The 25,924-nt window shown below is 33.0% G+C and overlaps 1 protein-coding gene across 1 annotated transcript in view; it reads left to right on the top strand.

The window, feature by feature from the left end:
* Gdap2 (ganglioside induced differentiation associated protein 2) overlaps positions 1–25,924 on the top strand; it is a 360,077-nt gene that overhangs the window by 255,303 nt on the left and 78,850 nt on the right. Inside the window, exons 5-9 of the mRNA XM_085952868.1 lie at positions 16–158; positions 5,468–5,600; positions 9,115–9,224; positions 10,156–10,401; positions 19,166–19,316. Coding sequence (XP_085808994.1) covers positions 16–158; positions 5,468–5,600; positions 9,115–9,224; positions 10,156–10,401; positions 19,166–19,316 — 783 coding nt within the window. The remainder of the gene's footprint in view (positions 1–15; positions 159–5,467; positions 5,601–9,114; positions 9,225–10,155; positions 10,402–19,165; positions 19,317–25,924) is intronic.

The raw sequence follows: 25,924 nt of genomic DNA, 5'->3' as shown, positions 1-25,924 counted from the left end.
ACGTTGTTTTTCCAGGCACGGAGACATATCAATCCTAGAAGTCGACGCCATCACTAACACAACAAACGAGTCACTGGATGAGCAGAATCCCATCAGTGATAAGATATACGCGGCGGCTGGATCTGGACTCAAGGAAGAAATACATTTAGATGTCAAAGGTACTATCATTTTCCTCCAATGGATTATTCGATATCCGCACAAATTTTGCCGATTGATTTCCGAAATGACAACTAACTGAGTTCTATACACTAGGTAAAGAAGGTAAAGAAGCAATTAATGATTTCTTGAATTTTGCAGGTTGTTTTGCCAAATATAATATTTTTAGCTATAGTTATATTGATATATGCTTCCAACATTTTAATCTGGCATGTGACGTCAATTCTAGTATTTTTTGATACCCAAAATAACTTTAAATTGCTCATAAAAATACTAGAATACTTTCTAGACTAGATTTACTAACATTAAAATTTTTCTGCCCTTTTGTAGTTACATTATTTTTAACAATAAAATAATTTTAATAATCGAATACCAAACGTCGCCATTCATTTTAGTAGTAGGTAGCTACATGATGAATTTTTTTTTTTATCTATTATCTATTATGGTCTGGTTTAGGCATGGTTTGCTTGATTTTTAAAAACTAACCAACACCATATACAGTTTGTATTCTTGGTTAAATGAAAAACAATTAGTATGACCGACAAAGTTTAGTGAGCACTATTTATGTCGCATCTCCACAGCTTACCTCCACACTTTACCACTGGTTATTAGCCATTCATCCAACACATTGGATCAAAAATAAATTTTGTCAGCTGCGGGTACAAACTCGCCATCCATGACTTCGGAGACGAGCGCTCTAGAGATTAGACCACCAAATTCTTCTGCAATATTTCGTCAGCTGAATGCAGAACTATTTTAACTCACAATTAATATATTTTACAGAAGTGTCTTTTGAATATAGACACATTTATGCATCATTATTTTCATAAATAGTCCTACTAAAATATGATGCATTTATCTATACAAATAATAAATACTTAATTTTTGAAAAAACTTCTGAGAAAATATATTAAAACCAATAGATACAATCTTTTTTGAAAAAAGTAAGACACCCCGCAGGATTCGAACCTGCATCTCTCAGGTTTCGTGCCCACGCACATAGTCCACCATGCTAAAGGAGTCATACTTAATTACGACAAAATTTAACTATTGGCTCTTATACTCTCTGAAGCGTTTTTTCGGCGTTTGGATTTTAAATCAAAGTAGGTATTTCTTTAACTATTAGGTACTAACCGACGTCACGGATTACTCCAAGATATTTTAGTGTCGTAGCTTCAATAATTCACAAGATTCAAGAATGTAACATTCTAATTATTAGACATTTCGATTCCTACTTTTTTTTTTTAAAAAAAATTTTTTTTGGTTTTAATATATTTTCTCAGAAGTGTTTTCAAAAATTATGTATGTTCAATAATTAGAATGTGTCAATAATTATCTTATGAATAAGTCGTTGAATAAAAAAGTAATTAATTAAAAATAATAAATAATTGAAGTAGGTTGTTTCACAGAACTCCCTTCTAAAATATTTCAAATGTGAATTAGAATAGTTCTGCATTCAGCTGACGATTTTGTTCCCCCCTCGCCAATGATCAAATTTTTACATCACACTTTTTACTTTCAGTTTCTAATAATTTTTAACTTTTAAATTTATGTTTTATGAATTGGCAACATTGGTCCTGGATCGTCTAATAAATAAACACTCGTTAGAATGGCAGAGTATTCTCATTCACACCACGCATATGCCGGAAAAAATGCGTAGCAAAATAAAATAAATATACTTATTCCTTCATGTCTGGCTCAAATTATATGATAAAAAATATTTTGGGGCAAGTGACCCAGTAGTAAGCACCAACTCCCTACATATTTTTTTGTTGTAAATGTGCCGTCGTATTAGATGATATCGCCAAATTGTTTCCGCTCCAGAATATAATACATCCACTTTGAGAAAAATCTTCAATTTCCTGATTTTCCGTATGAGTATTTTTCTTATGCGCGTACATTTTTTCGTCGAGAACTTCGCCAACTCAAATAATAATGAAGAGATGTTATTTCCTATTTTTTTACATTATGGTATATGAGTTTCCAGCTGATCTGATTTATCTTGCTTCTGTAAATCCGTGATTCACATAATATATTAATATTATTTAAAAAAATATTTTATTACTTACATTTTTTCTTCTTCTTCGTCGAGACCTTATGACTGAGGATCATGACCAAGTTAAATTTTCCATCAGAGAGCCTTACCTACTGTATTTATTGTAGGTATTGGGTTTTTTTTATTTTTTCCGACCATGTCCGATCCTAATTAGATCATATGGGCCTCCACAGAGTGGTGGTTTGTGTTTGTTTGTCAAACAGAATTTGTTTTTACGAGTAATGGATGTCAGCCACTTGCTCAACCTATTAGGTACATACTCGGACTCATACACACATTGAAAAACAATATGTGTACTTGCCAGAACCAGGTTCGAACCTGGGACCCCCGACGCTAGACGCCGACGCTGAAGCCACGCGGCCATCGACGGTGTTCACTAATGAGTACCAAAAAAATCTTCGTAACTCCGTCATGGAATAACTTTTGCTGTCGCTACAGATAACAATCGAAACTCAAACCCATAAATTATTCATTTTCACCCAAATATCTCTTACGCCCTTTTTAACTTAGCAACCTCGATTTATTATTATTTATTGTTCCTGTATCACTTTGTATTCACAACACGCATTATACGACCCGCCCCATTCTATCTTGTCGTAAGGGTAAATTGACTTGTTATTAGTTATGACATTTATTTGTAAACTTGGAATTATTCAACCTTCATTCTCTCTTCAACGCTATTCAGTTACACCTAGGCCACCGTAAGTGGGAAAAAATCAGAGATATGATTTTTAACTTTTGGGCCAACCCATTCGGTCTTTCTCTGGATCAAACACATGTGATTTTTGACAAATGAGGATCTCAAGACAGCACTGACTGCTTCAGAGACAAGTGCTTTGCTACTACTCCACCTTACACTCGTAAACACAAATATAATATTTATATTTGGACTGAGAAACAAATCGGTAAACTGTAGAAGAATCGAGGATTCAACTAGTAATAGTGACGTATTATAAATTATTCAATTAGTTAGGAACCATTTTCACAACACCACATACATATTTATACATAAAACAGGATTCAATTAATATGTAACTGCTTCCTATGAAAAAAACATCCTATATCGCAGCAGAACAGTTAACTCGTTTATCTTGTAGATACGTTTTGGACACGGTTGCAATAAGCGAAATTTCGCGTTCGTCGGGGGATTTGACAATTTAAAATTTGAAAAACTTTTTTAATTAAATAAACACATTTAATAACAAAATAAAAGTCATACAAAAATAAAAGTAATATAACTTCGATGTAAACTAAATAATTAAAATTGATTTTATTCAACGTTACAAAAAAGAATTAAAAAAGTTTAAGTATCTACTTCTTGGATTATCTGCACTTAAGTATTATGTAAAATTTTTCTATAATAATTGTCAAATAAGCTGATCACACACGCGTGATTTCACTCATTATGACGATTCCTAGCATGTGGCACATGTCTAAATAAGTGCATGACAGAAAAATATTATTAAATTCGCACTCACTAGGGTCGCGATGAACGAGGGTTACCATGAACACGATGTACAAAATGTTATCATTTTCATAGAATTATATATACTTAATTTGAATATTTTTGCTTCACGTTTCCTCCTTTAAGGTGAAGCCTTTACTTAGCACTTTTTAAAGAGGCACCTAGCGGAAAAATACGAAGCTTGCAATTTGAGACATTTCTTTGATAATTTACAATTTCAACTGTATTAATTATAATTAATAAATATGTAAGGAAAACATTAAAAAGATATTTTTTTATTTTAAGTCAAAGATAAACCTACAATTTAAGAATAATGTTATAAAACGTGAATTTTGTTTATGTCCCATCTTATAATAACATATATTTTTATGGTCATATTTATTATTAAAATTTTGTTTATTATGTTTTCAATTTTTCTTCGGAAAGATTTTTGACTAATTCATAGTTTTAATATTTTTTATATTCATTTTAAAAAACATCGATTTTTATAAAAATATAAATGTGTATAACTTGAAATTCTTTTTATTTATATCAAATCTTATTTAGGAAAGTCACAATATTGAAATGTAGGTGAGTATATATAATGTCAATTTCCAGAATTGATAGTGGTGCATTCATAGTGCGATGAAAAATTATGCGTACTTTCTATTCTACAGTGGCGAGGGGTGGAGGGGTAAGATGTTAAAATTTGACATAAATTGTGCACACTAAACTTTGTCAGTCATACTTATTTGTTTTCATTGAACGAAGAATACAATTTGCAGACGGTGCTGGAAAAATCAATTAAACCCTGCCTAAACTAAACCGCAATAGTTTAGGTATGCTATGGGCATGGCTCGAAATGGACCGGAATGCACCGGAGCGCGGTTCCGGTTCATAAAATCACCAAAATTGTCGCTCCGTCTCTTGGAAATATTAATTTGACATTTGATCTTGGAATCCTGGTTGTTTTGCTGATTCCGAAATCTTGGGTTTGATTACGATGGTATCCTGGAATTTTGTGATTAGCTCTCTTATAATATTTATTAGAAATAATGTATTTTTAAGAACAAAGAAAACTTAAATAAAATAAATAGTATCTCAATGAAATACTTTAATATTGTGTTTTGACTACTCCATATAGGTTATTTTATTCCATATTTTCTCAATATTAATTTATTAGAAAATACATCCTCTTTCATATTTTACAAGTCTGATATACCTAATATAATGATTATTGTTTATCATAATTTAAATATTTGGATGGTATACCTACCCTTTTATCATAACATAATGAAAAGAATGATAACATAAAAATTGTTTTAAAAATAAATGAGTTTCCATGAAAACATTGTGCGTAGAATATGATTTTGTTTTTAACAATAAAATGGGACAAACATGCATATTAAAATAAATATTTTTACAGTGTCTACCTATATGGCATTTAAAAATTATTTATAAAATATCCATAATAAAATCGTGTCCGGAAACTTATACATATGCAGTTCGCCGTATCACACTTCACCGTGAAATGTTGTATCGGAAATGTATGGCCGTATATTAAAGATCATCCAACCTCTTTGGGTCGTATAAAATTTATGTCTAAATATAACATGCTTCTTGTCGGTTTACACTTTACATGAACCCAGCAGCAAACAAATTTTGAAAATAGCCGATACTGCATAGTACAAGTTTCAGGACACGATAAATACTAATACCGAAATCCCGGCATTTAAAATATTGCCCTGCGTTTGTAATCCTCTGTATATCGGTGCTAATTTGTTTATAATGTTTATTGTTTTGAATTCCAGAATGCAGAACTGGTGACGTGAAAGTGACCTCCGGCCATGAACTCCCGGCCCGCTACATAATCCATACTGTCGGACCCAAGTTCAATGTTAAATATCAGACTGCCGCCGAAAGTACCCTGCATATGTGCTACAGGTTAATTATCACTTGATATTATTCTCGTAATCATTTTGAATGATGAATAATTAACAATTTGATCTAGTTGTCTCCATTTGTCCTCCACACCGTTCTATACCTGCATCCAACTCACTGACCCTGTTTGCCCATCGTATTAAAATTTATTTATTTACATGGGTGAATATCATAAATTACAAATTCAAGACATTCACAACATTCCATGAAAAATAAAGAAAATTTTGTTGATAATAATTATTGTGAGATAAGGAAGGATGGTGAAAAAAACTTTTTCTATAGAAATGGAGCGTAAAACTATGAAATTGAAGCAAAAAATGGACTTCTGGTCTACTGATGATTTTAGCCACAAAAGACTGCATTCCAGGTTCATTTGAAGAGAACTTCACACTACTACTATGAAATTCTACTATAATTTCAGATTCACTCTATCATACCTAATAGTGCCTGGATTTACTTGGACCAATATTGTGTATTTTAAACTATTGCAATAATAACTGTTTACACATAAAGTGCTGACTGTCTCTCCAATCTCATTCTTCATGAGTAAGCGAAACGTGATGTTGTCATTGAATGGTGCTATATTTGACAGGTCGTGAAAATGGGTCTCTGTGCGGTGTAAATCATTTTTTTTACGATAGGTTCGCCACTATCGTTCTACTGCGCAGGCGCAGATATCGCACAGCCCAATTGTCATGTGAAAATTCAGAAGCTTTCGAACTTTTTTGATCCTTGCACACAATCTTGCAACTTGCACAATAATACGTTTCTACACATGCATTTTTTTGTTATGGCCACGTTAATACGTAACTGTTTGCAGTAAATCCATGCTCGTGTAAACGGAGTATAATACGATGTGCAGATATTGCCAACATAAGCCTTGAATACTTAAATTTATAAGATTGAATGGTCTACAGTGGAACTCCGATCTATCGTTCTCGCATAAATCGTTTTCCCGAATGGATCGTTCATTTTTGAAAGTCCCGCCAAACACCCATAAGAACAATGTTAAATAATCCCGCATTAATCGTTCCCCGATTTATTGTTTTCCTCGATCTATCATCTAAATATTATGGTCCCGTCACACATGTTGTCCCGATTGACCGTACTTGTTGAATATTTTTCATTTCGCTTTCGTAGAATTATTTATGATACTTTTTATTAACACTTTCATCGCCAACTAGTTTTACATAAAATAGTTATAAAATGATTATTTGTTTCTAAGGTATTATTTGATAGGTTATGAAAAATTATAATGTTTTTGTGAACGTGAATATTGGTTTTTATGATGTGCCGGCCACATGTGTCCGTCGCGGTGCCAACAAATTAATTTATTCTATTGCGCCGGGCCGGCCATTTCGCCGGTCACCTGTCCATATGTGTTGACGAGAGCATGGTGCCATTTCGCAGTCGAATTATATTTAGAAGTCGCAACTAAAATGCCCCCCGTGAAGAAATCTAGAACTCGCTAAGAGATTTAAAATAATTCAAGACGTCAAAAAAAAATATTTTTTAATATCCCGCATTTATCATTTCCCGCATTTATCGTTTTTTTTAGGGTCTCTTGAAAATCGTAGAATCGGGGTTTCACTGTAAGTATAGTTAAATTTGACTCTAGATAAAAGGAGTCATACGCATTTCATACCTAATAGGAATTTTAAAGGCAGTTCAAATTTTGCATTAGATTTGTGGTTGTATTGGTAATAAGTCCATTATTTTTTTCTTCTATTGGCAGCCCCAAAAAATATACGGCAAAAGCTTAGTCTCCATCTAATCACTTCATCATCCACTTTCACTTCATTTTTTAAATTCTGGTTTTACACTGAGAAGTTTTGTGCATGCGTCAAGCAGAGGCATTCGTTTCGTTGTCTTTTCACTTCGTCAAGGCTAGTCTATGGTCTACACCTACACGAATGTTAAATAAATTCTGATGTTATACTGATCATCATATGTACATCAACTTGTGTTAAAGTGATTTAAATTTAATATTATATTAGTGACTATTTGTTTAATCCCTCTACGCAATTCGTAAATAATAATCCAATTATACTATTACTATAGACTAAAAATTAATATTGGGAATACCATAGACTAGTAACTCCACGAACTACCCGAACTGGAGGGTTGAACAGAAATCCAAGGGAGTCAGATCTGCCTGCGCTAGTACTATCAACACAAATAACGGCCATTTTGAAACCAATATAATGTTAAGAAAATAGTTTTTTTCATAAATTATAATACTTATATTAGAAAGATATAAAACATTTTTAATGATTCCAACAAATTTACGAAAATGGAAACTGCCGTTTTTGTTTCTAATGTTCGATACTTCTATGATACAATGGCAATACTTATACATTTTTGATGTAATGCCTATTGCAGATGATAAGAATAATATTAACAAAATACACTAAATTATTACTCCACACATTCGACATGCAACAATCACTACACATCTATATGGTTATCTTCATGGCCCCCACATCCTGAAGCGGACCCCCAGGCCAGGATCTTTAGCGGGCCCCCCTACATATCGCTAATATTAAAGGCAGTCTGACGCTCTACTGTGGCGTTTTCCAAATGGTGTTCGAGATCAAATAAAATTCAGTGTATTTTTGCCGATTTCTTAACACAGAATTATAGAGTTGTTGAGTATCAACACACAACAATCACAAATTGCATCGCACAACCATATATTTTAAAATGGTAATAGCCTCAGAAGTAAAATAGCGCTGCGGGCGACTTTTTTATTATTAGAGCAAATTTAAGATGTATGTCTATCACATTTATCTGGTCGAGCCGCCACGCCGGGCCCCCCCTGAGCCCGGGCCCCTAGGCTAGAGCCCTGTCAGCCCCTCCCCCCTTGTGGGGGCCATGGTTATCTTATATTGAACTCTCTTCCTTAAATTTTATGCAGCACATGCCTACTTGCTAATTTATTTTAGTTCCCATTATTATGGTTTTATTTACAGTGTGTTTTCCAAATATTTACGAAATTTCCAGTTGAAGAATATTGATAAAAGTTTAGCCTTGCATATTTGGCACACCTGTCACTGGGTAGAGCCTTAAATTATTGATAACACTGAGTTCAATGCTATCAGGTCAAGGTCATACTCCAATCATAAAACCTATAACACTCATTCAGTATTCATCTAATGTCTTACTTACTAATAACTATATTTTACATAATAATCTCCATTAACCAATGCTTTCCAAATAAAGAAGTCCATTTGTAAATATTTAATGAGATTTTTGTATGAAAACACTTTCACTTCCACTTTCACTTTTATTGTAGTACATTATTTTGTTTATACTGCCATCTATGTTACATTCTAATAGTAAGTAATATTATAGATTTCTGTCATCTTCGGTTTGAATCATTGATGTGAATTCCTGTTTTATCAAAAGAATGTAATAATAATATGTCGTTTCTTCTGTACCTATATAATTTTTAATATTTTTAATATTAAGTAGAATTATAAAGAAAACATAATAAATGTATATTTCTTTATTCCAGAAATATTCTTCACAAAGCAAGAGAATTGAATGTTCATTCACTAGCCCTCTGCATGGTACATTCTGTCAGAAGGAATTACCCTGCAGATTTGGGAGTCCACATCGCTCTCCGTTAGTATACATCCAAATATTTATAGTCTAAGTTAAAAAAATGGCCAGGACCTGTCATGCTAAATATAATTTGTGAAAAAAAATGAATTCACCAATTATTATTCGTTGTATCCCGAAAATAATTTTTCTTGAGAAAAAAGATTTGGTTAGTTGTCAGATATTGTGTCCTATTTTAAAATTATTTGAATAGACTGAATAATTAGGAACCAACGAGATATGCGAGATTTCCCGTCTCTAGCAATGATTCGGTTAACTAGCCATATTTATTAATAATTAATATAATACGAGAATTTTAAATACATATTATAGTTTAATACCTACTTTTAAACAAAAATAATGCAGTTGAAGTAATCAGAAAAGTGGTTTACTTTACAGTAAAGGTTATTAAGATTAATAAACCAATGAATGTAAACAGTTTTATTCTAGATTTAACAACCGTAAAACAGAAAGACTTATATTGTGATGGGGGGGGGTTTGAATGTCTTTCTGTGATTAAAAATATTGGGGAAATAAGTGCCTACCGTTGACAATGTTGAGTACTTAAACAGTTCAAATAAATGTTCTCAATTAATAAACAATATAATAATTCAATTGAAATCAAATACAATTCATTGGAATAATCAATATAGCAACATTACTCTTGCGATACTGTCAACCCCGCTTAATCAAGGATTTATATTTGTTCAGCTATGTATTTTTAACGTTATTTACATTTTACATTATTTTTAAGAAATGCAAACGTCATTTTGCTCACTTTACTTTTTATCATTAGTTTTTAAAGATATCTTAAAATAAAAATATAAATAATAACTGGCATAATAGATTATTTTTCATCTGGACAGTTTAACAATATAATATTATGTAAATTACATCATAAATATTTAATTTACAAAAGTAAAAGATATGTATCATTCATCAATTGAAATTCCAGGTACAATCCGGCGTTTCCTGGAGCGATACGGATCAGCTTTACACACGGTTGTAATCTGCGGAGACGGCCGCCAAGAACTGTCCTTAATAGAAACCCTCCTCCCACTTTACTTCCCCCGCAACGAGAGCGAAGAAAGAGCCTCCCGTTGGAGACTACCGGCAGACGTCGGCGGCACAGCTGGAGAACCACTCCTGCCAGACAGGCAGATCAGAATTATCGACAACCCGCAACATACAGTCATGGACGGTTAGTATTCATCTAGTTTAGTTTCCATAATGAAAAACCGTCTACATAATATAAGCGTTATTACTGTGTTCAAAAGGAAAAGAGTAATTTGTATAAAATATTCAAAAATTAGTTAAATATGCCAAATTAATTATGCATATGACAAATACCATTAATTTTACATTGAACACCATTAATTGGAAAACGCTACCGTAGAGTGTCTTTAACCTGATCGATGGGTATGGGGTGCACGCTAAAGATCCTGGTCTTGGGGCCCGCTTCAGGATGTGGGGCCCATGCTCTGACTCATACAGTTTTAATCAATTGTACATATAATTTATTAGTATTGTGTATCTGTCTTGAAAAAAATATTTGCTTTAAAACCTTCATATAGCTTAGTATCTCGTAAAAACTGCAATCCCGGACAGAATATTCAATCCCGGTATTTTGTGACTAGTATGTGATCTCGATCACGAAATGCTGAGATTCGTGAAAACAAAATATCCACAATTCTTTTTTCATTAATTGTACTAAAGTATTTAACGTGAAGTGTAATGCTACTGTAGTTATATTAGTGACAGAATACGGAACATACTATTTAATTCAATTTGCTGATAATGTATAAAAAAATATTTTTTAATTTCAAAGAAACATAATTCAAAAAAATACTGTTTTGAAAATGTTAAAAAAATTACCTACTTATGGATATACCCAAATTTTTTTCTATTCTGTGTTTGAAGACATTTTTCCATTGTTTCTGATTATCATGATTATTCTCAAAACAAAGATTAACGATGATATCATCGACACATATCCCACAATTTGCATGAATAATTTTACTGAGAGTATACATTCTTATCTCAGTTAATCTATTAAATACTATAAAATAATGCAGAATTTCAAACTGTCTCAAAATGAAAATTCACTACGCACAAATACACTCTTTGGCCGTGGTCTTTGTTATCACAATAAAAAATCGGAAATAACATTTTATTATGAAATATTTTGATCATTCAACTATGGTCCAAGTAAATCCATTCATAAAATCATCTAGTAATATGTATAGCTATAATAAGCTCAAGTGGAACCTTGAATGAAACACAAAAAAATCCTGGGTTTCGAGATACTATTTTTCATAATAAACATCTTATGAATAACACAAAATAATATAATTGTTTCGAAAGATATACCGCCGACAATATTGAAAAAGTATCCACGCATATGGTTGAAATAAATAAAAAATTCAAGGTTTGTGAAGTCAGTAGGTACCTACCAGCATTCATTACAATAAAAAACTTCTTTTGCAGTTTATGAATGCCATGCTTATTCGACTTTTTGTGTTATGTGACCGCTCATTTAAAAATACCTATTCTCTGATATAACGAGTAACGCTTATAACGAGCAAATTCAGTCAGTTCCATCTTCCTCGTAATAACCAAGTTCCATTGTATATATTTTTATGTTTATTTCTTTATCCAATCGGCACTACAACTTTTGTCAGGTCTTGGCCTTCTTCAACAAACTTCCTTTTTTATATCTCATTTGGTGCAGTCCAGCCATCTCAGTTTTAACCATCCAGGTCTTCTCTTGCCCTCAGGGGACGCATCATAGCCCACACTGCTGGTAATTCCTCCGGCATCCTATACATATTGATCCAACGCAGTATCTGCATTTTCATATGCCACGTGATCTTTAGTATAAAGTATGTCCAGCTCGTCTTTATTCCTTGACCGCCAGATGCCATCTTCTTGATGAGACCCAAAGAATCTTCACAAAGAATCCATATTTCTCTTATCTTGTTAGCTAGCAGTCCAATATTCTGATCCATATGTTGATACTCGGCGAAAGAGATGGCAAAGGTATGGTAAATTAATTATCAAAAGTTTGCATCGAAATATCACTAAAATCAAACAGAGATAATAAAAATATTTTCATTGTTGTTGTAGTTACAGTTGATTGAAATGTTTGGGAAACTTTTTGTGATAAATTTGTGATAATCTTATCAGGGATTGTTATCTCATTACTAGTAAAATCGAATACACTGATTAACACCAGTCACCACACAAATTATTTATACTCTATAGTTTTGTTTATAGTTGTTTATTGTAACATTTTGTAAAAGGTTATAGTCTATTCCCATCTATAAAATGGATCAGGAACAGAAACGAGGTATTTCCATATTTTCTATCAATATTACAATAGTGGTCTAATTCTGTTTTCGTATTTTAAAAACAAACTTTATAATATTACTCAGATAAGTTTGTTGTTATATTGTATCACAGAACTAAATGTTTGTTTTTGTTTTTAGATAATTTTTGTTTATCACTATGACCCATATATTATGTGTAATATCTAAGCAAATTATTGTGTTATCATAATATGTTAAATTTATAACATATTACGTTTCATTACAATATAATGTAATTATTACGTATTTGAGTACATGAGTAGATATCAAAGTTAGAGAAAGCTATCTATGAAATTTTACATGAAAAAAACGTGAATAATGTTTGGAGCAACAGAGTAACATTAAATAAAAATTGTCTGCTTTTATTGGCGTTTGTCCATTTGTGACACGCACAGGCCTATACATTTTCTTTAGTAATATTTCAGGGTAGTAATTGTAGTTGTAGTTAATTGGCCATTCGATATAATTAGCATGTTTTTTAAATGTGGTAATTCAATAGTAATTAAATGCTCCGCGGTCAACAAGTTAATGTCTTTTCTTTGTCTCTTTTTCGCTTGCTGGTATTAGCTACATGCTTTCAAACATTACTAGAGTCCAATAGAGCAGACGCATTTTTCTATTTATATACACATTTGCACTGCACAAGGCCAAAAACAGTTGTTGGGTGATCTTTTATTTTGTAGCCTATTATGTGAGGGCATAAGGTATTGTTTGTTATTTTGCATTCTGGCTCGAATGGGGACGTTCACAGTTATTTGTAATTTTTTTTTGGTCTGTTATAGTGTATTCTTACTTTGTTTTTTCTTTTGAAATGCCCTCTGAAATGAGACCGAAATATTAATGAAACAATAATTTTAAACTAAAAATTAAAACTAATTTTTCTGCTACATACACAAAAATCTATTCTAAAATATAATATATGAATAGTGGCAGATACATTAGCAAATTAGAACAAAAATACACTGTAAAGATGTGAATGCAGATTTATAACTATAAATCTGTAATTTAGATATCGAACCTATTGCATATAGCTTTACTTGATTTGTTAATACTCTACTGCGGGCACTTTAAAGTACGGAAGTAGAATGGTGTCAGATTCTTCTGGGAGTGTAAGCGACTCATTTAGTGTTGGTATTATTACTTACTAACACCGTTCCATAGTGTTTTCACTGTAGACGCAATGCCACAAGAGTCTGTCCTTCTTCTACCTAAGATTAAAATGTTACAATAGATTCAATATTCTTCTAAATTCACGTATATTTATCTACTATGAACCTGTCTAGTCATATTATGGTGAGTTAAATTAACCACAAGAATTTAATAGTGTTTAATCAAATCATTTCCACCTATTATTTTACGCATTCCTTGGGCATTGTTGTGTCATTTGTGGCATTGAAAAGTATTATATATATATTATAGTATTATATATCACAATATCTACGCAGATAAAATTTTGTTTTAATCGGATGTATGCCAAAAGCGCATTTACACGCTATGCCATTCTGTGTACGCAAGGCCAGTTATATAAAATGGGTGTATATACACAATGTACCTACACTCAATATACTAGCCCCAGTAGATTGTTTTAAATAATTTAATTTATTGTACACACACTGCCATCTCTTGGAATCATGCTGAAATACCTAACCGAAAAACAAGTCATTATACATTATACCAAAAGTGATATTATGTTTCATAAAAATTCGTGGCCCGCTGGTTACCACCATGCTAGTGCGTACCTTACGGCAGTGGCGAAGGGTGGAGGTAGGCTGTTAAGATCCGCCATAAATAGTGCACAATAAACTTTTTCAGACATACATATTTTTTTTCATTGAAATAAGACTACAATTCACAGAAAGTGTTGGTTAGTTTTTAAAATTAAATTAAACCCTGAGAAACCAAGCGATATTAGATAATAGTCAAAAAATACATGTCTATCTATAAAATATCTAAAATTATGCAATTAAATCATACATAACTTTGAATATTTTATAGATAGAATAATATTTTTTATTTATTATAGTTTGGTTTAGGCAGGGCTTAATGAAATAAAAAAAATGAACCAACAATATGTGTAATATGTATTTTTAATCCAACGAAAACAAATAACTATGAATGAAAAAGTGTGCACAATTTTGTCGTATCGCCCAAATTAGGCCAAAACTATTATGGTTTCGTTTGGGCAGGGTTTAATTGATTTTCAAAAACTAACTAACACCATCTGTAAATTGTAGTCTTAGTTCAATAAAAACAAATACATATGACTAACAAAGTTTAGTGTGCACTATTTATAGCGAATCTTAACAGCCTACCTCCACCCTTCGCCACTGCCTTACGGCATTTAATGAGTTAAATAGTAATATATATTATCACCATTATAGTCTCTATATTGAAAATAATACCTACCTAGTTAATCTTCATATCAAGGCATTTGAACATGTTTCTACTGCTGTAAAACTGAACCAAGAACTCATTGGTGACATAAGTAAAGTTAGGTTATAGCCCTATGTGACATTTTTGCATTCCAAAAAGCGAGATATACTATATATTATGGAGTCTGGGTTTTAAGAACACTATGACAACAAGACGTCTGCATTCTAACTTGCCGAGCCATCAACCAGCTGGGCGTCATGTCAAATTGAACATATACTGTAATTTTTCTAATCGTAATGTTTAAAAAGTTTAATTCATACTAATTTAATGAGACAATAAAGCGCCATTCAAGTTAAATGCATAATTATGCAAAACAAATGTCTCTTTCTCAATTGTTTAATGTCATAAAATACACTTCCATGCATGCACTGTACACGTGCATAGATTTACTTGCAGCAATAGTGTGTATTTTAAACTTATTACGATTATAACTGTTTACACCTAAAAATGCTGACTATCTCGCCAATCTCATTCTTCAATAGTAAGCGAGACGCGATGTTGGTGACAGGTCGTGAAAATCGGTTAACCTCAAAATGAGCGGTGTCATTCATTTTTTTACCGGCAGGTTAGCCATTATTGTTCTACTGTGCATGCGCAAATATCGAACAAATCCCAACTGTCATGAAGACAGAAGCTTCCGAACTTGTTTGATTCATGTTTGCAAACTTGCATGATAATACATGCTTACACTTGCATTTTCTTGTTATGGCCGCGATAATACGTACTGTCAGCAATAAATCCTTGCACGTGTAAACGGGGTATTATATCTCTATTGCTTATGGCAATGAAGTCTTTTATATCCGTACCTAAATATAGACTGATATAAAAATTCAGAAAAGGTAATACAGAATAAATGTAATATTAGTAATGCCAACAGATGCCAGCAATAAAAGAAAACACATACCATCTACGGAAGTAAACAACGGTTAATAATTAACTATTCTAATTAATTCTTTTCTCACCTGGCTTATGCATGATTCTTTTTATGCAAATAGCATTTACATTGAAATTATAATTACAATCGTTCCTGTAATCTCCATATTAATTAGGTATTATTGCATTTTCTCTCAACTAATCACTCATAGAAATATGAATCCCTTGCATTTTATTTCTTAGTAAGATTTTCTTATTTACAATATTATATCAATAGTTCTATTTATCGTCTTAGCATTTATTAACTATGTGTTAATTTAACTTCAGTTGTTTGGTTTTAGTTTTTCTTAAAATGTTTGTGATCTTACCTACTTCATACATAATTATAGTAACGCAATATTGTCTGAATTTAGGCGTCTATTTTCAAATAACAATAAGCCGGCTATCACATCTAAACTCGTCTCGTCTGCAACGTGTCGAATACGTTGACGTGAATGTAACTTTTTAGCTTGAAAAAAACAACAACAAATCGCATATGTCTTGGGCTGCGAGTCGAAGCCGCCAGTACACATACTGCATACGTACATGCTATGAATTGGTCATTCCTATACTGGCTCCCCGGTCGTCGCATCCCGTAAATATCCACGTTTCGAGAGGTTAGCGCGACTGTCGCTAGGTGCTTATGTGCGCAACATCGGAACATCGTTTCTAGAAGGTTTGATTTATAGCTGTGCGGCAGACGAGGCGAGTTTAAATGTGAGAGCCGGCCTAGTGAATACCTAATTCAAAATTTGTGATAAACGTTTTTGTATGTCAAGCGTAAATGGTTAGTTTTTACGGTAGTGTCTTTTTTCCTTCGTTAATATGAACTCTTCATTACAATTAATATACCTAAGCAAAATAAAATACCCCATTTCAACTTTTTTTTTCATAAATCAATTTCTATAAGTAAATGGTTAATTTTTTAAACTGTTTTTCTGTACGCTTTTGGCGGGTTTTGAAAGTTATAGATCATACATATATTGAGTTAAATTATTATTAGTACAATAGAGATTTGACTAGGTACATGTGAACATATCGGTTTTTGAAAGTAGAAACCTCCATCAGTTACTTGTCACTTTATTTTCTCTTCTCTTCTTTCTATTATTACAAATATTTTATGTGCGGTTTTAGATTTGACAGAATAATTGATGGCCCTTCAAATCAGTGCTACTCAAATAACACACCTGAATACTAGAACCAATGGTTCCCATGCGTCGGTGTTAGAAATTATCAATATTCGCCTTACACTTTGGTTATTATTGATAGCAGATTGAACAGTATTTTAAGCAACAATATATTGAGCGAATGCAAAAAATCAATTCTCATGATAAGTAGGTATCTGTTAAAGTACTTCGCATTTATAGTGAAAATAGTAATATATCATCTCATAACAAAGTTTGAGAACCATTAAGTTGTAATAATTATATTATGAAGGAATTACAGCAAGAATAAAAACATTTAAAAACCATTACACAATGTCGAAACAAGAAATTCTTGTATCACAGCTATATCTGAAGTGATAAGAGATCGTGTAAATAAGTGACAGCTATTTTTTTTTAACCTGTAAAATCCTTATTTTAAATTGTGCGTGTTCTTTGAAACTGATGTGAGGTGTTTTTCAAAATGGCCGAAAGAAAACTCGGCCATGTTGTTATAATGTCAGAGAAAGTGAGAAAAAAATCCTGAAAGATGAACAACGAGGCTTTTGAATATTCGTGTATGTTTACAGAACTCATTTTTATTTGTGTTACACAGGTCTTGTTTTGAATTTTCGTTTTGAAGGATAATCATAGAGATAGATATGTCAATAATTTACTATTGTCTATGGCTCATTAGTTTATTTATCTGTAACAATATACATATTGCATTAACTTAACAATTGAATTTTTTGCTCTAGATATTCAAATATAAGCTATGAATGACAACTAATAATAATAAAAACTTTTAAAAGCAAAATATACAAATTAGTGCATGTTACATGAAGACAGTTTTTCAGTATACAATAATTATTGCCCTGATTGTACATATACTTTAAGATAATTAATATATAGAGATATATGTACTTACTTAGTATAATTTCATTTTGCAATACTTTAATAATTACACTGAATTAATTTAAAAGATTATATATTTTTCACTTTGTATTAACCACATAATTAAGTACATAACATGTGGTGGAAAAAAAACAAAGATTTTGGACTATTTGAAATTATTGAGCAGCGCATGAAGGTTAAGTTAGTAAATTCTACAAATATTAACATCGCTCAGTTACCATTCTGATTTTCTAAAATAGCCGACATTTTTTATGTTCATTGTGATTATTTACTCAATTACAGTTGTAAATGGCTTTACACAAATTTTACGTGGTTTTTCAACTAAATAATAAAGCTGAAGTGTAGTATAGGTATTATTTGCCGCTTATTTACTCACCGTGATGGATTGTTTTTTTATACACCCTGTAATTTTTTGGCAAATAAATATAGCAGTAGTGTGAAGTTAAGTTCTCTGCAAATGAATTCACTTGTAGCTATCTTAATCTTTGGACAAGTGTTCCTTATTTATGCTTCTATTTCCTGCATTTAGCCGGCTCGCACATCTAAACTTGTCTTTTTTGCAACATGTCTAATTTATTGACAGATTTTGTATTTACGAGAAATGGATGTCAGCCACTTGCTCAACCTGTTAGGTCCATACTCTGACTCATACACAAATTGAAAAACAATATGTGTACTTGTCAGACCCAGGATTCAAACCCGAGACCCACGACTTAAGCCGCGCGGCCATCGTGGGTCTTCTCATGTCTAATACGTCATCATTATTCACCAAACTCAGTTACCAAATGGCGCTCCGCACATTGGTGGAAAATGACATTTTATCTTGACACATGAATCATCGATGCGACGTTCCTAGAACGTTTGATTTATGGATGTGCCCTAGACAATGTCACGTTTAGATGTGCGAGCCGGCTTAGGCTTCATCTCTATAGAAGAACTTTTTTTCAACAACTTTGATATAAACTCATGAACAAATTTTGCAAATTTTCTTATGACAAAGTAAACACACGTTAAATTAAATTCTACAAAAATAATTATTGTGTCAAGATGTATTTACATGTACATACATTTACACTATTGTTAAAATGATTTACTCAAAAAAATATGTCCTTGGCTTGCATTAGTCACATTCAAGTCAATTCATAAGATTAAAAAGTAAAATGTAATTATCTTGAGGACTTTTCCATTGTTTTAGCTGATGACGAGACCATAGAGGTGGAGGGGCTGAGTGCGGCCTTTGGCCAGATGCAGGGTGACCTCGACAGGCAGCGATTACTTGGAGAACAGCGTGCGCACTTCGATCCTGTTGCTGAGATTATGGCACGAGAGATCGAACACCAAGAAAGGTTTGTGAATATTATTCAAACTTAACCACTACGAGCCATTTTAATCCAAACGTCACCTGTCGCCGTATTTTTTACAAATGACAGACAAGCGCACCAATATTTACTTAGTCCAAGATATCGAAATATGTGTGCATATATGTGCATAATATATGATTATACAAGGAGAGACCACTTCAGTTCAAAAGATTTCTGCGCTCAATACATAACAATCGCTGTTTCGGTGTCTAATGGCATTTTTGTTGGTTACGTGCGCCTCGGGCTGCGAGTCGAAGCCGCCAGTATGCATACTGAATACGTATTGGTCATTCATATACCAGCTCGCTGGTCGCAGCATCACATACATATCCACATTTTGAAAGGTTACGCGTGATTGTCGCTAGGCTTATATGTGCGTGGTCGGCTTTGCAATACGAGTGTGACCTTCCTACAAGGTTTGATTTATGGCTGTGTCGCAGACGAGGCAAGTTTAGATGTGCCCGGACTTGAGGATCCCCCATTGTGTGCATGCATAGATATTATTCTAGATTAATAGAGTAAAGCTCAATGATAAATACCAAGCGGTATGCCTATTATACTAGGTAATAAGTCAGAATGTGTTCATGCTATTATAATCATTGTAATATGAAACTTTGTGTTTATAATATTCATCCCATGAAACAGAAACCACAATGAATACACATGTTAGCTCGCTAATCAATTATTTTGTTATTTATCAAGCACAAAGTTATCAATAATACTGCAGAAATTCTGAAATTTGTCATTAACAATGAATTGTTTACAATTATAATGATTAACATTAGTTGGTGCATAGTATGTTTTTGGATAGTTATTCTAAAATTTAGAATATTATCAGTGATGGCCAGTGGCTCATTTTGTAGTGGTCGTAATATTGAGGCCCCTATGATAAAAAAATAACAATTTTATTTTGTGTTGATGAAATCTACTAAAGAAGATATAGGTATATAATATTTTCATTTGATGACTTCATTTGCTGTCTTTTAGCATTACATAAACTACTACTCTCACGTGACGTCGGTGATTTTAACATTGTTGAATGATAGTTGAGCTTTTTTTTGTTAACTCTAAAGTCTAAATCGATATTAAATAAAAAAAAATTATTATCAATTTGTGAGAGATGCATTATGTATAATTTAATAGTTGTATGATTGGTTTCAACTGTTTCGAGGCCCCTTTTTAAATTTTTGATGAATCGCTTGCGTCAAAGAAAATCGCTGCTGGTGACATCCCTGGGTGAATCTTGAAAAAAATGATATACGTACACATTACTGACGATTAAATGATTATAGTAGTTTAAGCATTTCTATTAAATCAGTGGTCAAAATGGACCTGAGCTCCAATTTGCCAGATCCTCGAGACTCGCTCTGTTTCGTGGAAAATTTATAAATGACATTCTGGTTCGTGAATTTCTAAGAAAATATTAAATTCATTTACATTACATTTTTTTCTCAAAGTTTATTACGAATGGTTGGTACTTATATACTAATCTAACAACAGAATAAATAATTACAAGATAAAAAGAACTTTTTATATACAGGCGGACCTCGACTTACGAACGTTCGACTTTCGCACAATTCGCTATTTCGCACATTTCAAAAAAAAATCGTTTTTTTAAAACGTCGCGTTGGCCGTGGGGTTAAGATATCCCCTTCTCGCTCGCTCACAAGCAAGTGCATTTCTTGCGTCACTTGCATCTTGCTCGCACTCGTCACTTTGCTTGTGAGCTAGCTAGGATAGGTTTAGTCTTGCGCAGGAGCGCGTGCGGGCGTGTTACGAGTATGTTGTGCGTTTTGCTAATTTTATTCATTTGAAATATTTCACCCTAAAGATTTATAAACAAGAGTGAGAAACAGAAAAACTGCAGTGTTGATACGAACAAAGAGAAATCAAGGACTTATAAACTTCACACGACGTTCTGATTGCGGTGAATCTTTTTCTTCAATCGGACGTTCGTATGATACAAACAGGTCTACTACGATATGTTCAATTTTGAAAAATAAAAATAAAATTAAGGAATACGTTCAAAATTGTAGAAATATATCTTTAAAGGTTGTTTCCAAAAGACACGGCATAGTTATGGATGAAATGGAAAAATATTTGTCATCATGGATCGACGACCAACATCAAAAAGATGTCCCTCTGAATATTTCAATTATTCAAGTGAAGGCTCTTAGTTTGCACAAAGATTGGAAGGCTAGATTAAAAGAAGATTCTAACACGATTTTTCAAGTAAGTAACGATTAATTTATATTAAATTCACTGGAGAATCGGCTGATTTTCGCGTAGAATTTATTTCCTCATTATCCAAAATTATTGAAGATGGAGAATATTCTTCTAGCCAAATATTTAATGTAGATGACACAGGTTTATTTTGGAAAAAATGCCTAGTCGTACATTCTTATCTAAGGAAGAATCAGTTGCCCCTGGGCATAAACCTTCTAAAAACCGATTGACATTGCTTCTTGGTGGAAACTTGGCTGGTGATTTAAAATTGATGCCAATGTTAATTTATCAACCAGAAAATCCCAGGGCATTGAAAGGGAAGGATAAAGAATTGCTTCCAGTAATCAAATAAAGATAAAAAAAAACTGGGTTTACTGCGTTAATATTAAAAGATTGGTTCACTTTACATTTCGTGCCAGCAGTTAAGCAATATTGTAAAGTTAATAATTCACCATTTAAAATAAGAAAAAGAAGAGTGGCAAACAGTTAACTCTTGATAACTTTTTAAGGGAAACATCCGCAAACCCTACTTAAACATGTCTCTTAAACATCTTATATTTACTTGATAAATACATATTTCAAAATACACACAATTTAATTTTTTTTTTTACTTCCCTCTACTTTCGAACATTCAACATTCGCACACCTTTTCAGGAACCAATTATGTGCGAAAGTCGAGGTCCTCCTGTACAACGTTTTTAAATTTTCTGTTGAATCATATAAACTTGACTTGACCAGATAAGTACTTGATAGAAATAATACTGAAATATCATTTTGACATCTCATATTGATTTTCATAGTAACACACGTATATATTAATAATTTAGTTGCTAGGACCCCAGTCCCCTAGCAACCAATAATAGTGGATTGGATTACGGATTTCTTCCAAAATAACTTTTCATACAAAACAGAATTAACTGAAAATGAATTCAATTCTATTTAAAGAAATCTAAAAGTAATAAAAAAATGTATTGGCATCGTGTTCTCATATATTCTAAAAGTTTCAAATGTCTAGCTAGTCGGGAAGTTAGTTAAAAATCGATTGCAAGATTTGTACCGGATAAACAACCACCGGATAAATAAGAATACGACCTAACTTTCCGGTTGGTAAAATTTTCCATTTCGAGCACTGCATTAAACATATTCTCAAACAACGGTGATTTTAAGTACATGTAGGTCTAAGGCGATCACCAGTTTGGAGGGCCCCTTTTGAATATTTCATCTGTGCAATAAACCGCCATTGGTAGGTTATTACGATACAATAATAGTAATTTTGCCCTAATTTTGTATGCGTCGAAGCAGAGTTTAGTACCTATAAATAAAGTAGTCATGATTGAATCAAATGAAGCACCAATTATAGGATCAATTGTAAAATAGATAATAGCATTGGACAATAATCAAAATAATTCACTCAATTATAATGAAACACGGAAGTAAACAAGTATGACAATTAACAACAAACGCGGGCTGTCAGTTGCAATCTGTCAAATTTGGCAATTGGTTTGTTCAACTTATGGTAGAGAGGTATTTGATGTACAGCCATGGTCAGATGCTTATGTACAAAATCTTCATGAACCCAAATCATACGTTCCGTATGCCATGTGGCTTATAGTCGTATGCGGTTTTGTTGAATGAACGGGGTGGGGTCTTGACATTGGTACTTTCTAGCGAAGCGACCGAATTGTTTGCTACATGAAAAACTGTCACTGCTATCAAAAGTCGTAATATTTGTATTCTGTCCATTCAGTCCATCCAATATCATTTGAGAAATCTTATTTTTTAATTGCAGTACTGTTAATTAGTTGTAGCAGTTCTCTTACAATACATAGTGCGGTTTTAAAAGAATAACCAACGGCAAATATGCGAATTCTTTAACACAATAGTGACACAACCGTGTCCATTGTACCTAAGCCGGACGTCACATCTAAACTCGTCTTGTCTGCAACGTGTTGAATACGTTGATGTGATGTCATCGTTATTCACAAAAGACATGTTATCTTATGGACCTTCGCACACTGCTGGAATAAAACATTTTAGTTTGAAAAAAACATCTGGAGGCACACGCAACTATTTTCACCCGACATGCACCGCAGGTATAATCCCTAAATGTCGCACTTTGTCATTCATTTTGACTTACCGAGTGACGTCACTGTCCTCGCACGGCCTTGCTGTACGTACATAAGAAAAATGCATGCTGCGCTCAGTTTTGTTTTATGACTATTATCCAAGACGATTTTCAATGTGCGATTGGGCTAACATTTAAAACAGGTCCTCCAAACAGTGACCAGTTATTTAGTTATTAAATTGTAAAAAATTGGGCGGCTCTCGTGGTGCAGTGTGTAAGGCGCTTGCTTTCTACCCGATAGTTCTGGGTTCGATTCCCGTGAGGACACAATATTTATGTGATTTTCTCAAAGCCTGGGTGTTTGTGATTATTCAAAATTACTAACAACTACCTTGTACGAAAAAGCAAAGACATGGTTATTAATGATTTAAAAAATAATGTACCAAAGTCTAAAAAAAGTTACCCTTTTCTCAGTGTAAAAAATTACCTTGCTTTTCCCTCAACGACCCGCCACGTCACAACATCTGTTATTTATGCGTGTACAGTGGCGTAACGAACATTAGGCGTCTTTCAATATTGTGCTGAGTGTCCCGGGAGCAACTTCCCAAGACCTTGGTTGGCGTGGACTAGAGATTGTAGGTTCGTTCTTGCATAGTCTTCCTGGTAATATTGACTTCAGTGTCCCTGATAACTATCTTAGAAATCGGGAGCATCAGTTGTTTGTTCTCCAGAGGAGCAGAACTAACCACCCATTGGTGATGCCAATTGGAAGGGCAATAACTCTGTTCAACCAAATTGATATATTCCACCTACGTGAGGATGAGTATAGGTGGACGTTGTTTTATAAATTCTTAAAATAGGGTCCACTTAGCTTATTCGGTGTGCTTTCATGCTTTATAATTTATATATTTTTTATAATTTTGTACCTTTTACTTGACTTTTCATACTGTTTTTGTGATACTGCATAATATATTTATTTCTTCTTTACATTGTTCTTTGTTTTTAAATGTCATGTTGTGTACGTCTTAAATTTATAATTTGTAATGTTCACGGTAGGTACATATGTAAAAAAAATTAATAGTTTTGGCCGATTATAATGACCTATTTATATTCCCAAAATGGTAAATGTTACTTCAAAAAACGTTATCATCAATAAACTAGTGATTAAAACGTGTTATATTGTAATATGTCGACCTTTATCTATCAACCTTAATCCATTCAGCAAACTAAGAGCCGTCAGTTGACCTAAAACAGCTTCGTTCTAATTTCAAATATGGCATCCACTCTAGACTAGACGCTCGTCTCTGCTTGGCATCGGCCGGCGTCGCGGCGTCTCGTTAATAACCTTTTCGCGGCGGCGACCGTAAAATAACTAAATTGATTTGACATTTTCCGAAAGTGCCTACTTACAAATATTTATCGCCATTATCGAAGGGAATTTATTCGACACTTAAATTTGTATGATTAGAAAAAAATCAATTTAAAAGTTACACGGGTATTTTTTAATGTATTTTTACACTACATTACTTTTACAATTTTACAAAACATTATTAATTTATTAAAAAATATGTATACCTTCCACTGTGTTTACGCGTTTTTAATAACACTCCCGTTACTGTAATGTGTTATCAGCGCATCTATTCTATACACAAGATTGCTATCGGCAGCTATCGAGAGTAGTTTTTATATGTTTGTATCGAAGTACAATCGAACTTGGTTATTGCGAGGAAGATGGGACCGACTGAATTTGCTCGTTATAAGCATTATTCGTAATATAGTTAAGTATATAACATTTTTCGCGCCGCGTTCTATTTAAGCTAGAACATAAAAAATCTGAAAACCATCGTAAAAATCCCCGAAACAAGCATGGCATTCATAAACTAGAAAATAAGTTGTTTATTGTAATGAAGTTCCGAGCCGCCGGCGCTGGTAGGTACCTACTGACTTCACAAAGCTTGGATTTTTTACATGTAATTTCAACCATAAGCGTGGATACTTTTTCAATGTTGTCGGCGAAATCATTAATTAGGTACTTAGACACTTAACCAGTGTCATAAACGTAATCCGATCCCGGCGGCGTCGGTATATAGTTAACTGCCCGGTCGGATTTTATTGCTTAGGGTCGAAAATGTTGTTCTTAAACGATCGACACATTAACAGTTTTGCTCGGTATACCCGAGAAGTAGCTCGATATAAAAGTGAATAAATGTATGGAGAAAATCGTCAACGAATGTTTCCTCATTACATCCGAGAACTCGCTATTTCCGTGATCGTAATAACCAAGTTCGACTGTATTATGATT

The sequence above is a fragment of the Rhyacophila brunnea genome, unplaced genomic scaffold (genome assembly GCF_057557595.1).
Source record: "Rhyacophila brunnea isolate RB1 unplaced genomic scaffold, BYU_Rbru_1.0 scaffold_10, whole genome shotgun sequence".
NCBI lineage: Eukaryota > Metazoa > Arthropoda > Insecta > Trichoptera > Rhyacophilidae > Rhyacophila > Rhyacophila brunnea.
The sequence above is the reverse complement of the archived record's forward strand: the minus strand, read 5'-3'. Positions and strand labels throughout refer to the sequence as shown.